Here is a 13,923-nt window from a genome sequence, read left to right as displayed (position 1 = left end):
TTTAGGACCAAGGTTGGAAAATGCCACCTATAATACTCTTAAAGACTCGGAATCTTGCTAATGTAAAGATTTTATTTACTTGACTATTTACAAGAGTATTGTTATTAGGTGAAGAGAAGATGCTTGTTAATTCACTAATTCACGAGAGAACAGTCTTACTGGAATGAAACTAAAAGATGGTTGAGGAATGAGGAGATGAAATGAAGGCAGTAAATTTAATTTTTTCAAGGCGTTTGAGAGTGAAGAGATATAGGGGTGATAACCTGAAGGATCTTAGGGAGGAGATGACTTTCAAATCAAAAGGAAAGAGTGATTTGAAAGGGGGCTAATGCAGTCTGCTGAAAAAGGATCAAATTTTGCTCGTGTAGAGAAGTTAACTTTGGTAAGTCCTGAGGAAAAAAAGAGAATGGAAGATAATAGAGATAATTTTATCATAAATTAACATGGCCATTTTTTATATTTTTAGACTAGCTGAAATCAATCCTTTCAACCTTAGGATGACATAGTATCTGGTATAAACAGCAAGAAATATTTTTAGTGATGCATGGTACTTGGCTAAGTTGAAACCAAATTCCAGGATTTCTGGCCACCATTTCTGGGCTTTGACATTTCAGCAATACTGTGGTGTTTTGATACTGATAAATAAATGGAGCATAAGTATTAGTTTTCATTATAATAACACATGGAACAAAATACTTGATATTTAAATGTTATTTTGAGATGGATAAATATAATTTTACTCATCAAGAATAAGCATTTGATGGATACAATATGCTAGGCATTGCTAAGCACTGGAGATAAGCAACAATCCTTGCCCTTAAAGAGTTTACAATCTAATGAAAAACATGTACAAAATAAAAAAGTAGTATCGTGTGTATAATATTTACATGTAGCTACACATATATGCACTGTATGTATATGTAGAATATATTAGATACATTGTTGGGTAAATAAATTGGATAATCTCAGGGAAGGCACTAAGGAGATTAGGAAAGTCTTTTTGTAGAAGATGGGATTTTAGCTGGAATTTGAAGGCCACCCAGAGCATTGTTAAGGAGGGAGAGAACTGCAAGCATTGGGGATAGTCAGTGAAAATGCAATCCCAATATGGAATATGCAAAGAATAAGATCAATGGAACTGGATTATAGAGTACATGGAAAGGCATGGATTGTAAAGAGATTGGAAATGTAGGAAGGGTGCAGATTATGAAGAGGTTTTTTTTTTAGGTTTTTTCAAGGCAAATAGGGTTAAGTGGCTTGCCCAAGGCCACACAGCTAGGTCATTAAGTGTCTGAGACCGGATTTGAACTCAGGTACTCCTGACTTCAGGGCTGGTGCTTTATCCACTATGCCACCTAGCTACACCCAGATTATCAAGAGTTTTAAAAGTCAAACAAGATTCTATACCTGATGCTGGAGCTAACAAGGAACCTCAGAGCCACATTTGCATTTTAGCAAGATAACTTTGATAACTGAGTGGAGGATAGCCTAGAGAGCTGAAAGATTTGAGGCAGAGAGAGCAACCAATAGGCTATTGCAATGTTCCAGGTGAGGGGTGGAGAGATGAAATGAAGGATTTTTGAACATGAAATAAAAGACTTAGTTCCCTTACAGAAAAGGAAATTGAGACCCTGAGATATTCAGTGACTTCTTCAGTCAAGTGAATAACAAAACTAAAATTCAACCATTCCAATTCTTGCTTATGTTGTTTTGCCTTGAGTTTTCTCAACTATAAAATGAGATAATATTTGCACTACTTAGCCCACTTAATTGTTTTGAGGGCCAAATGAGACTGATCACTCGAGATTTGAGTCACAGACTTTGGAAGCATAAAGGAAGCCAGATTACCTAGAGGGACTTTCTTACATCTTTGCTTATGATCTCTACTGAGAAACACTGATGAAATCTAGTCATAGGAATCCCCAGCACATTAAGATTTCTTTCCTCACTTAAAATCTGACAATTCACAGTAATTTGAGAGTTGGACTTCTCCCACCAAATGGTCTGGAACACTGTTCTCAGTTCCTCTCCCCTGCTCTCCTCCCCCCACATTGTTCCTTGCATTTTGCTCCTGGCAAATGTGACTCAATGGAGACTGAGTCCATGCTTGGAGGAACTTAAACCCCCAACCTAAACTTTACAAGTATGTGAGTGGATAGGAGAGAAATGGCAAAAGTTAGAAGTGAAAGAACACCTACAGTTTCCTGTTATTTAAAGCAAAGAGTTCACATGTGTGGTTCTCTCAGTCATGAGATTGTCAGTCTGGAAAGACAAGACCAAAATATTGCATCTAAAATTTGTTGCTTGTTTACTTTCTGATCCATCTATTCATTTATTCTAATCTCCTTATTTAATAGATGAGATTCATTGTAGTTTGATTGCCTTACTCAAAGTCATATTGCCCTTTAATGACAGAGTAAGTCTCTTGACTTCTTGCCTATTTTTTTATTTATTATGCTACTTTCCTGAAGTGAAAGATGACAGATTTTGAAATACGTTTTTAGAAAAGGATGTAATGCATGTCAGTCTCATCCTATTAGATTTATTTCCTCACCAAAGCATTACTCTGCATATATGTTGTATATGTTTATGTTTTCCCCCCAAAAAATAACAGATACTGTGATGAGTACTTTATAAATATTTCATTTTTTTAGATGAGGAAATTGAGACAAACAGAGGTCAAGGACATGTCCAAGGCCACATAGCTATTAAGTACCTGAGACTGGATTTGAACTCAGGTCTCCTAGGCTTAGTGAATCGATTCCTGGGCCAACGAACCAACCATCTAGGCTTCTTGAAGAAGGGACTTTCACTTTGTCTTTCATATCCCCATTGTCTGGCACCTAATAAGTGCTAAATAAATGGGTTTTTTTTAACTGAATTCTTAAAAGTACTCTCCTCAAAAGGCTCTTTTGGTTAAGAATCCAAGTATGTTGTTGAATCAGTCAACAAATATTTATTAAAAACCAACTTGGGGGGTGGCTAGATGGCGCAGTGGATAGAGCACTGGCCTTGGAGTCAGGAGTACCTGAATTCAAATCCGGCCTCAGACACTTAATAATTACCTAGCCGCGTGGCCTTGGGCAAGCCACTTAACCCCATTTGCCTTGCAAAAACCTAAAAACAAAAAACAAAAAAAAAAAAACTGTGTGCCAAGCAGAGTCTAAAGCTTCAAAAACCAGTAAAACAACCCTTGCCCTCAAGGAACTTTCATTCCAGGTTTTATTTTGTTTTGCTCTTTGGAGGAGAGGGTTAGGATTTACTCATAAATAGACACAAAGAAAAAGGGTATTGGATTAGGGAAAGCTCTAGTAGTTGGAGATTGGGAAAGATCACATACAGGAGTTGGCCATTTACCTAAAACAGAAGAAAGGGATTCTAAGAAGTAGAGATGAGAGGCAGCTAGGTGGTGCAATGGATACAGCACTGGCCTTGAGTTCTAATGAAAACTCAGACATTTAATATTACCTAGCTGTGTGACCTTGGGTAAGTCACTTAACCCCTTGCCTTAAATAAATAAAAATTTTAAAAAAAGAAGTAGAGATGAGCAGGAGATGAATCCCAGGCATATGGCCAACCAATGCAAAGGTACAAAATCCAAAGATGGAATTACACAAATGCAATGGCAATGAATCAATGTTACTGAACCTGAGAGTGTAGGAAGGGGAGTAATAGAGAATTAGTCTAGAGTTACATTTTGAAGAGCTTTAAGGCCAGAGCTGATCTAGAGCAGCAGTTCTTAGTCTAGTCCCCGTGAACTGTTTAAAAAGACAAATTTTTCTCAATAACTTTTCTTTTTACATCACCTAAAGTTCTCCCAGTACTCCTCCCTTTCCCTGGAAATCACCATATAACAAATAAGTTTTTTTGTTTTTGTTTTTTAGGTTTTTGCAAGGCAAATGGGGTTAAGTGGCTTGCCCAAGGCCACGAGGCTAGGTAATTATTAAGTGTCTGAGGCCGGATTTGAATTCAGGTACTCCTGACTCCAAGGCCAGTGCTTTATCCACTATGCCACCTAGCCGTCCAAGATTTTTTTTAAAGAAAAAAAAAGTGGCAAAAATCAATCAGGGCATTAAAAAATTATAAAAATAGGGGAAGCTAGGTAGCACAGTGGATAGAGCACCAGCCCTGGGGTCAGGAGGACCTGAGTTCAAATGCACCTCAGAAATTTAATAATTGCCTAGCTTTGTGACCTTGTGCAAGTCACTTAATCCCATTACCTTAAATAAATAATTTTTTTTAAGTGTGAAAAATAAATGCAATATACCACATGCATGGATCTTCAGCTTCTGCAAAGGGGAATTATTTTCTCATATCTCTTCTTTAAGGTCATACTTTGGAATGCTGAACTTATTTGAGGTTGTTTTGTGGTTCTTGTTTTTCTCATTTACATTTTTTAATATATAGTATATATTGTTTCCTTGGCTCTACTCACTTTATTATTTATATCAGTTCATGTAAGTTTTCCTATAGTTCCTTATATTCTTGATATTTGTCATTTCTTATAATAATATTCATTGCATTCATGTACCACAATTTGTTTAGCCCACCAAAAAGGTTAAGAAATAGTGATCTAGGGCAGCTGGGTGGCACAGTGGATAGAGTACTGGCCCTGGAGTCAGATGGAACATAGTTCAAATTCAGCCGCAGATACTTAACTAGTTACATGATCCTGGGCGAGTCACTTAACCCTGATTGCCAGAAAGAAAAATAATTTCTGTTATAGAAACAAAACAAAAACTGCTGAAGCTTTTGGGATCAAGATGACATTTGCCTTTTGGGGTCAGTATTAGAAATTCTAGTACTGGTTTTTGCCATTTATTAACTGAGTGAACTCAGGCAAATTTACAGGGTTTTTTGTATGTATTTCTTCCCTTGTAAAATGAAGGTGTTAAATTAGATAATCTCAAGGTTATTTTTTTTAAGGCCATGGGGTTAAGAGTGACTTGCCCAAGATCACACAGCTAGGCAATTATTAAATGTCTGAGGTAGCATTTGAACTCAGGTTCTCCTGACTCCAAAGTTAGTGCTCTATCCACTGTGCCACCTAGCTGCCCCATCAAGGTTCTTTTAAGTTCTAAATTCTATCTCATGGACCTTTAGGTAATCTTAGAAATGTAGAAGGAACAATTTTCCAAACTAAGAAGTAAAATAGTTCAATATTTGTTTCCCTTTTTTAATCTATTGTATAGTATAAAAATAAGAAAGTTACTTTTTTGGAACATTTTTGAGTGAAGAATAAAGTGAAGAATCAGTTTGAATGACAGGAGTTTTTGGAAAAAATTAGTTTTTATATATATATATGTATAAATATAATTATATTTATATGCATATAATTCAAAGAAAATATGAATTTAGATCAATAGAAAAATTTATTTCCTTTTTTATTTTTGATTATGGACAAAAATATAAGAATTTTAAGTAAGCAGAAATATTTTTAATTTATTGATATAGCTACATGTTGATAATGGCAGGAATTGATATATCATTTTAAGATTTCAAAGAATTGTACATACTTTCTCAATTGATACAACTTATAGGTACCATAGATAATATCTTTATTTTATAGGTGAGGTCACACAGCTCTTAAAGTCTAAAAAGGCATTTGAATCCAGGTCTCTCCAGGCTTGAAATTCAACATACATCACATACCTAGTTACTTCTTCATCTTTTGTATCAAAAGTTCTTAAACACATGTATAATTTTTCAATTAATGTAAACTTCTCTTTATGGTCTGAGGAATCAGCTCACCTTAACAGCTATATGTTAACAGGTTCTCACTAAATTCTACCATTGCTTTCTCTTCATTTCCCTCTTGCTATTAATAACTGCTATTTTCTCAGTCATCCATGCTTACTCATCTTTGACTCTTTTCCCATCGAATCTGTTGGAAGTACTATTAATTCTACAAAATTCCTGCTTTTTATCCAATCAAGGCATCCACAATGTGCCATCTTATTGCATCTGTAAGCTGGAACAGCCTCAGGGAGATGTAATCAACTCAACTTTGAAACTCCTACTCTAGAGCTAAGCTATGCTTAGCTAGATGAATAAGAGCAATGTCACAGTCCACTCTATCTGTCCAGCCCCATACCAACCTTACCACACTCATTCACTCTGATTATCTTGCCATCCACACCATAATCAAATAAATAGAATTTCAGGTAGAAAGAGATGTGTTAATGGATTCTCCTATGGCTTCATTCAATATCTCTGTGAATTTCCAGACCAAAGCACCCTTCCCTTGGACAAATCTTCCCTATAAATTTTGTCTCCCTTTATTGTAAAGAAGCTCTTTGAAGGCAAAGACTGCCTCACTCTTGTATTGCATTTGTATATCCAGTACATTACATATTGCTTTGCATATGGTAAACGTTATATAATTGCTTTTCATTCCAACTTTCCACTTTTATCCTTTCAGTTTAGACTAACAGCCTCTCTTATCTGGACCATGGTATAGTTTCCTAATGGGTTTTACAGCCTTTAAGTTCTTTCTACCTACAGCCATCCTTAATTGTTACTACTATATTATTCCTTATATTACACCTTCTGATCCCATCACTCCTCTGAAATCAAAAACCTTCAGCAACTCCCCAGTATATACCATATCACTTGACCTCTCTCATTCCACTCTGCAGTCCCCTAAAACCTGACTTCAACTTTTCTTTCCATCCTTCTCTTGGTACTTCACTTCATCTACTATGATCCAACCAAACTTGACAATTTGAAACATTTTCTGAGAGTTTGTTTTTTATGCTTCTGTTCTGTGCCTATGCTGATATTCCTTCCATTCTCCCATCCTTTTCTTTCCTTTCACCCTAATATCCACCTACTGAAATTCTTGCAATTCTTCAATGTCCATCCAGGTCAAATTCTACCTTCTTCATAAAGCTTTTCCTGGCCCTGACAGAACATGTTACCTTTTCCTCCTTTGTATCAATGAGGACTTTGCACAGCTCAAGAGGTTTGTAATAGTCTATTTTGCAAGTAACTTTTATACATTGGATATTTACCATTAGTGAGATTTAGAGGATAGGGGACTTTTTTTAGTCTCCCTTAATGCCTAACAGTACTCTATACAGTGAATCTTTTAATTTAATTTAATTTAATTTATTGAATTCATATTTTGAAATATTGAATTCAATATTTCTTCAACATTGTGTCTACATTTCCTTTCCAAGTAGAAAATCACTAGATTTGTAAATAGTGAAAGTATCAGTGATACTGATGGTTAGGGTTATTGGTCTGGGCAAACTTTTTCAAGACTTCCTTAGCCTTGTTACCATGGTGCCTTATTTAAAAAAAAATCCACATTCTTGTCAGATTGCACCACTCCCTCATCCTTCCACTTCCTGCTGTTCCTATATTTATTCTAGCCAATTACATAAGCAAATAAGAGGAATAGAAACTCAATTGCATATACTTTCAGTGTTAGAAGCATTAGAGAATTGTTGGGGGGGTTTTAAAACAGTTGTTCTTGGATCAAATATCATCATAAATGGTAATGCTGAAAACCTTATATGCTTTACAATGTAGAAAAGGGGTGGCAGTTGCAGTTGTCTTTAGCAGAGACAGGTTAAATATAATTAAGAGGTCTTAAATTACCTGACTTTGCTCTAGTGGATTTAGTGCTGATATATATGAACATTAAAATTGTATACTAGTTAAGAGTGTCTCAGAATGCTGTCATTTGTGGCAACCTCCCCAATTAAGTGTAAATGTTTCCTAATAGGAGACTGTTTTCAGTACCTGAGAACAATTGCTTAATTCCCAAATTTTAGAAGTTGTTACATTTATGTGTATCTGCAGATTTACATTCTTTTTCTAAAGTCAAACTGATTGCAAAGCATTTTCTGAATGTAAATGTATCAATAATTTTAAAAACACACAATATTCTAATAAATCTAATCTATACTGACAAAAATAATTACTGAAAAATTTTTTAGAATTACTTAGCAGTCTAAGACTAATTAAATAGCTTATGGGAGCTACCTGTGCTTTAGAGGTAGTCTTATTTTCTCAATTTCTTTCTAGCAAGCACATGTTGATTTTTGCAAGTTAGATTTACTAATTATGTCCATTTAAATATTTGAATGTATATGTACTTAATTGCAGTGAAACCTTGCAAATAAATTGTCTTATTTCCTATGAGGTTTCAGAAAGGGAAAAGATAAAACTGAGTCAACAGGAGGTTCATTTTTTTTTTTAGGTTTTTACAAGGCAAATGGGGTTAAGTGGCTTGCCCAAGGCCACACAGCTAGGTAATTATTAAGTGTCTGAGGTTGGATTTGAACCCAGGTACTCCTGACTCCAAGGCCGGTGCTTTATCCACTACACCACCTAGCCACCCCTCAACAGGAAGTTCAAAGTAGATTATCTCAGATTATGTTCAGCAAGAATCCCAAAATTTATACCCCAAGGAGTTTTGGAATTGATTTAAGCTTCAATCACTCCCTGTCGTGCCAGAGAGATAGACATTTGGTAAATATTGAAAGAATGGTTATAATGTTTGCCAACAAATTTACCATGTTAAATAAATTAACATAGTTTGCAATTATGCTATAAACTTCTAAATTTGGTAATTACTAATGCTAGGAATTCATTGTTATAATCTATTTGTTTCCCATCATCATTCCCCACCCTATCCTAACTTCCAACAAAGAAAAAAAATTGATGTCCTTTCTTCATTGTATTTGGAAAATAAAGTCAAAAGGGTTAAAAAAAATTAAAACAGTGATAAGCAAAATCCTTGATTATATCTTTGATAAAGTGGTTACCTCACATTTAAACATTTTTTTCCTCATTCCACTGCTTACTGTTCTTTTTCTTCTGGTTCTATCTCAACTTCCTCTGCCTCCTCATGCTTTTCCAGGATTGATTTGGCATCTTGGTATTGCTGATATTCTGATACCAAGTCATGGATGTTACCTTCTGCTTCTCCAAATTCACTTATGTCCATCCCTTCACCAGTGTACCAGTGGACAAAAGCCTTCCTTTTGAACATAGCTGAGAACTGCTCAGAAACTCTGATAAATAGCTCCTGAATTGCAGTGTTATTCCCTATAAAGGTGGCAGCCATGTTAAGCCCCCGTGGTGGGATGTCACACACAGCAACTTTGACATTGTTGGGAATCCACTCCACAAAATAACCGCTATTTCTGGTCTGTATCATGAGCAACTGCTCATCCACTTCCTTGGTGGACATCTTGCCTCGAAAAATACAGGCTACTGTTAAGTAACGGCCATGGCGGGGGTCGCAGGCGGCCATCATGTTGCGGGCATCAAACATCTGCTGGGTAAGCTCAGAGACCGAGAGGGCTCTGTACTGTTGACTGCCACGGGCTGTCAATGGGGCAAAGCCTGGCATAAAAAAGTGGAGCCGGGGGAAAGGAACCATGTTCACTGCCAGTTTTCTCAGGTCAGCATTAAGTTGACCAGGAAAGCGGAGGGAGGTGGTGATCCCACTCATTGTCAAGGACACCAAATGATTGAGGTCACCATAGGTGGGAGTTGTCAACTTTAAGGTTCTAAAGCATATATCATAGAGGGCCTCATTATCGATACAGAAGCATGCATCTGTGTTCTCAATGAGCTGGTGGATGGAAAGTACTGCATTATATGGCTCTACGACTGTGTCAGATACTTTAGGGGAAGGCATGATGCTAAAGGAATTCATAATCCGGTCTGGATATTCTTCTCTGATCTTATTCATAAGGAGGGTGCCCATCCCAGATCCAGTCCCTCCCCCCAGTGAATGAACTATCTGAAAGCCCTGGAGGCAGTCACAACTCTCACTCTCATTCCTGACTACATCCATCACATGTTCAATCAGTTCAGCTCCTTCTGTATAATGGCCCTTTGCCCAGTTGTTGCCAGCTCCTGAATTACCTGCAACAAGAGAAGTCTTCAGATAAGAAAAGTCTACTAAAGAGAAAATGGCAGCACTAATAATGCATTTGTGGAACATTTCCATTTATTCTGTCCATGCCTGTGCAATACTCACCATGAACAAAACTATCAGGTTGAAAGAGGGTTCCTAATTGGCTAGACCGGATACTATCCATGGTGCCAGGTTCTAGATCCACTAAGACAGCTCGGGGCACGTACTTTTTAGCTGGTTTAGAAAGAAAAACATTTCTAAAGGTTATTGTCTTGGTTAGCCTAGGTCCATTGGATAATTATGTAGATAACTGAGCAACAAGCATTTATTAAGATCTTATTCTGGGCCGTGAATGATGCTAAGTACTGAGGATACCAAAGAAGGGCAGAAAAAAAAAAGCCAAAACCAACCCCTGCTCCCAAAGAACTTATGATCTACTGGGGGGAGGATCATAGAATTCCAGAGAAGAGTATAGGAAGAGATTTGAGTCATCCCTCTTATTCTTTCTATAGTATAGAATTATTTAAAATCTCTAAAATAATATGTCATTGCATCAAATGCTTGCCAGTACTATACCATAGGCTTCATTGTAGTAAACGTTGATTCTCTCAAGCTGCAGGGTTGAGTCTCCATGGTAGCTCCCAGTAGCATCAATCCCATGTTCATCCCCAATCACTTCCCAGAACTAAAAGAAGGAAAATACATATACTCATGACTCTAAACATTTTCACATTATACTACTGTACCCCAACCCCCATGTACTCCAGATTCATCCTGTTGGCCCACTGGCAGTTCCAAGCACACATTATCCCATCTCCATCATCCTTGCCTTTGTATATAGGCTTTCTCTTTCTCTGTAATATCATTCCTTCCTGATCTTTACATTTCGAAATCCTTTCTCTCTTCTCTTAAAGAGTATTAAAGTTCAAAAGGACCTTAAAGATCATCTATATCAATGTTCCTTTTTTTTTAGCAGGTAAAGAAAACAAGACCCATAGAGGTTGTCATTTGCTTAAAGTCTTATAGGTAAAACATAAGTCCAAATAATTCTAATTATAAAACTATAATTTATATGACAAATTTTAGCACTATTTCTTGGAAAAGGTTAAAAAGGAGTATGAATTACACAAATACCACAATATAAACATACATTTACCTTTCTTATAGACTCAAAATAATACCCATTCTTTAATAAACTGACCTCTAGACCACACTGCTGCTCTAGAAAAAGAAACAAGACCATATCTAGAGCTTCCATTCATTTGTGGTCCTCTGTTCTCTTATCTTTGAACCTCAGAACTGTGAGGTTAAGGCAGCCCCACCCTCCTATGTCTATATTCTAGGGTTTTTTTTGGTGGGGGGTTAGGTTGTTGTTGTTGTTTTTTTTGCAAGGCAACGGGGTTAAGTGGTTTCTCCAAGGCCACACAGCTAGGTAATTATTAAGCGTCTGAGGCTGATTTGAACTCAGGTAACTCCTGACTCCGGAGCCAGTGCTCTATCTATTGCGCCACCTAGCCACCCCCTTATAGTCTAGTTTTAAATGCTGACTCTGTCCCATAATTCTGACTTTTATTAACAGGAATAGTCTTTGTTCCATTTTAAAGTGCACCTGCCATCTTTGAAAGGTTACTGAAATAAAAGGCAAACATTAAAATATACCATGCTTAAATCATTTAAGTAAAAACAAGAATGAATTATCAGCTAGTATTCACTAGAATCAGTACTCTTAAAAATTTAACATTTGATATCTTAAGTTTGTTTATTGTTTATTGTTTGAATATTTATAAATAGAAAAAATTTTGATGAAATTGGTTTGAAGAAAAATGAATAAAAATTGACTTCCAAAATCTACTACAGTAAAACAATAATTCAGGTACTGTTCAGCAAAACATATTTCAGATTGGCATACTTTATCCATTCACTTTTAGAAACTGATTTTGTGATAAATTACTTTTCTTCAAATGTATTAAATAATATGCCAAATATAATATACCTCTTGAGGCATAAATATAATAGAAGGTCTTATATAAATTGTTTTGTGTCATATATGTACATATTCTTCAAATTTAACCACAAATGGTGTTAGCCTAATTATCAGGTTGAATTTTATGGTTTATTTTTTTAAACCATCTCTTCTATATGTGCGTCATTTTTATCTTTGTTTCCAAAACTAGATATGTTCCTAAATGACCCAATCAATAAATAATGTGCACCAGTGCTGGGTTCATGATCCTTGAATATTATTCACCAATCATAGATATATAGTATTCATAATCAAATTCAGCTTACCTTGGATCCAATTTGGTTTCCACACTGGCCAATCTGAATATGTACAATTTCACGCATTTTCTTTTCTTTTTTTTTTTTTTGCCTTGTACCAAAGTTATGAGATCCTGATGAAATCCACAAATTCCAGGAGAACAACTCTTCCCACACACATCAGTTAGAAGCAATGAGAGTCATTTCCAATGAGTGTTTTAGAGTGACCACACTGTCCTTCAAAAACTAGCACCAAGGGTGTGACCAGTTCCGAATTCCCCTCACCCTCCTCCTTTTCTGCCTATCTTTCTTTGAGAAGAGGTTGTTTTTTCCTTTTCTGATGCTTACTGTTACACTGAATATTGTCCAGTCATTTCCCAGTCTAAAACAAAATGCTTAGATGCTTACTTGGTTCAGTATTGGTGGATATGCAGAGGTCATGGCTGTCTTGAAGCATTTTATCTCCCAGACTATAATTTGAAGGATGGTTAATGTTGTGGTATGAGATCTAGTATCTTTAGATGGACAGGTTTTATCTTCAGATTTGCTTTATTTTGCTTCTGAACCTGGGTAGAAATCAGTTTTGAAAGGAGATGGAGGGGCGGCTAGGCAGTACAGTGGCTAGAGCACTGGCCCTGGGGTCAGGAGTACCTGAGTTCAAATCCGGTCTCAGACACTTAATAATTACCTAGCTGTGTGGCCTTGGGCAAGTCACTTAACCCCATTGCCTTGCAAAAAAAAACATAAAAAAAAGAAAGGAGATGGAGGATTTTTCCTTATTTTTTTTGGTTAAAGTGACTTTAATTTTTAAGAAAAGTCCCTCTGCCCAACCTCTAATCTCTATCTTCTGCTGTTTCTACCAAATAAACTAACAAAAGGTCAGATTGATTACAAATCCAAGTTTCAATTCCTAGTCTGAAGTGTAATTTTTGTAGGAGTTTTTTATGTTTTGTTTTATTGCCATTTAGTGAAAATGGAGCCTGCATTCATATATTTGTATTTAGGAAAAGTAGCTTGTTTTAAAGGAAATAGTGGAAGGGAAATGAAAGATGCTTGGGATGGGGCAAGGAAATGCTTTTGTATGTGGGGAAAACTGGTAATTTTAGAGAGAATAGTGCTTAACATGTGCTCTGACCCTGAAAGATAAAAGGTGAGAGAACAAGGAAGTATTGCCTGCTAAGATATACAAATGCAGTGGGAAAAAGTACAGGGTTTGAAGTCAGAGAAAGTGGGTATAAAGCCCAGAGGTGCTACTTAGGACTATGGGAAAGTGACTTGAATTGTTTCTTCATGTGTGACATGATTAGTTAATTCTATGATGCAATAGAATCACTACCAGCATTTCCAAGTTTCAGTGTTTTCCAAGTATCCTAAATTGGGTTAGAGTCAACAGAAATAGACATTTTAAAAGAAGTATCATTATCTTGTCCATTTCATTTTCTTACCTCTCCATTGAATATATTCGTATTTAACAACTAGTGAATATCTTACCTTTATCTTGTTAAAATTCAAGTGCAACTTTTTTCAGTTTGGGGAGCACCCCAACCATAACTACTACTGCCTTTTCTTACAGATCCAAATTTGCTGCACTATTCCCAGGTTCTCTCATTCTATTAATGATCTCTTTGTACTTTGGGATTCTATCTGAGAGAATGACTATTTTTTAGGAAAATTTTATAGTAAATAATGAGGGTGCTTGATACATTCTGAATTCTAAAATATATGCTGATACTAATAGTAATTAATTCATATAATAAAGGCATCTATATTTCAAAGCAATTGAT

General features: G+C 36.1%; 1 protein-coding gene across 2 annotated transcripts; it reads right to left on the bottom strand.

Moving 5' to 3' along the window:
* Positions 1-5,406: 5,406 nt before the first annotated feature.
* Positions 5,407-12,431, bottom strand: TUBB1 (tubulin beta 1 class VI). 2 transcript variants are annotated; one of them, XM_074210364.1, is made up of 4 exons: positions 11,037-11,138; positions 10,457-10,565; positions 10,004-10,114; positions 5,407-9,888 (listed from the first exon to the last, which is right to left on the bottom strand). In XM_074210364.1, the coding sequence occupies exons 1-4, from the start codon at positions 11,136-11,138 to the stop codon at positions 8,813-8,815; spliced, it is 1,398 nt and encodes a 465-aa protein (XP_074066465.1). In that variant the 3' UTR covers positions 5,407-8,812. The 2 variants fall into 2 exon arrangements, with proteins under 2 accessions (XP_074066465.1, XP_074066466.1); XM_074210365.1 differs by lacking the exon at positions 11,037-11,138 and adding an exon at positions 12,170-12,431 and having other exon boundaries at positions 5,408-9,888.
* Positions 12,432-13,923: the final 1,492 nt, after the last annotated feature.

Source organism: Macrotis lagotis, chromosome 1 (assembly GCF_037893015.1).
Source record: "Macrotis lagotis isolate mMagLag1 chromosome 1, bilby.v1.9.chrom.fasta, whole genome shotgun sequence".
Classification (NCBI taxonomy): Eukaryota; Metazoa; Chordata; class Mammalia; order Peramelemorphia; family Peramelidae; genus Macrotis; species Macrotis lagotis.
Note: the sequence above shows the minus strand (reverse complement) of the source record. Positions and strands in the feature narration are given on the sequence as shown.

What these genes read in the sequence shown, in the direction of transcription:
- TUBB1 (XM_074210364.1), bottom strand. Translation starts at nt 11,138, where the DNA reads ATGGAAGCTCTAGATATGGTCTTGTTTCTTTTTCTAGAGCAGCAGTGT. An exon ending in ATTTTGAGTCTATAAGAAAG is followed by an intron (nt 10,566 to 11,036) that starts GTAAATGTATGT and finishes TCCTTCTTTTAG; the next exon opens with TTCTGGGAAGTGATTGGGGA. An exon ending in ACCTGATAGTTTTGTTCATG is followed by an intron (nt 9,889 to 10,003) that starts GTGAGTATTGCA and finishes CTCTTGTTGCAG; the next exon opens with GTAATTCAGGAGCTGGCAAC.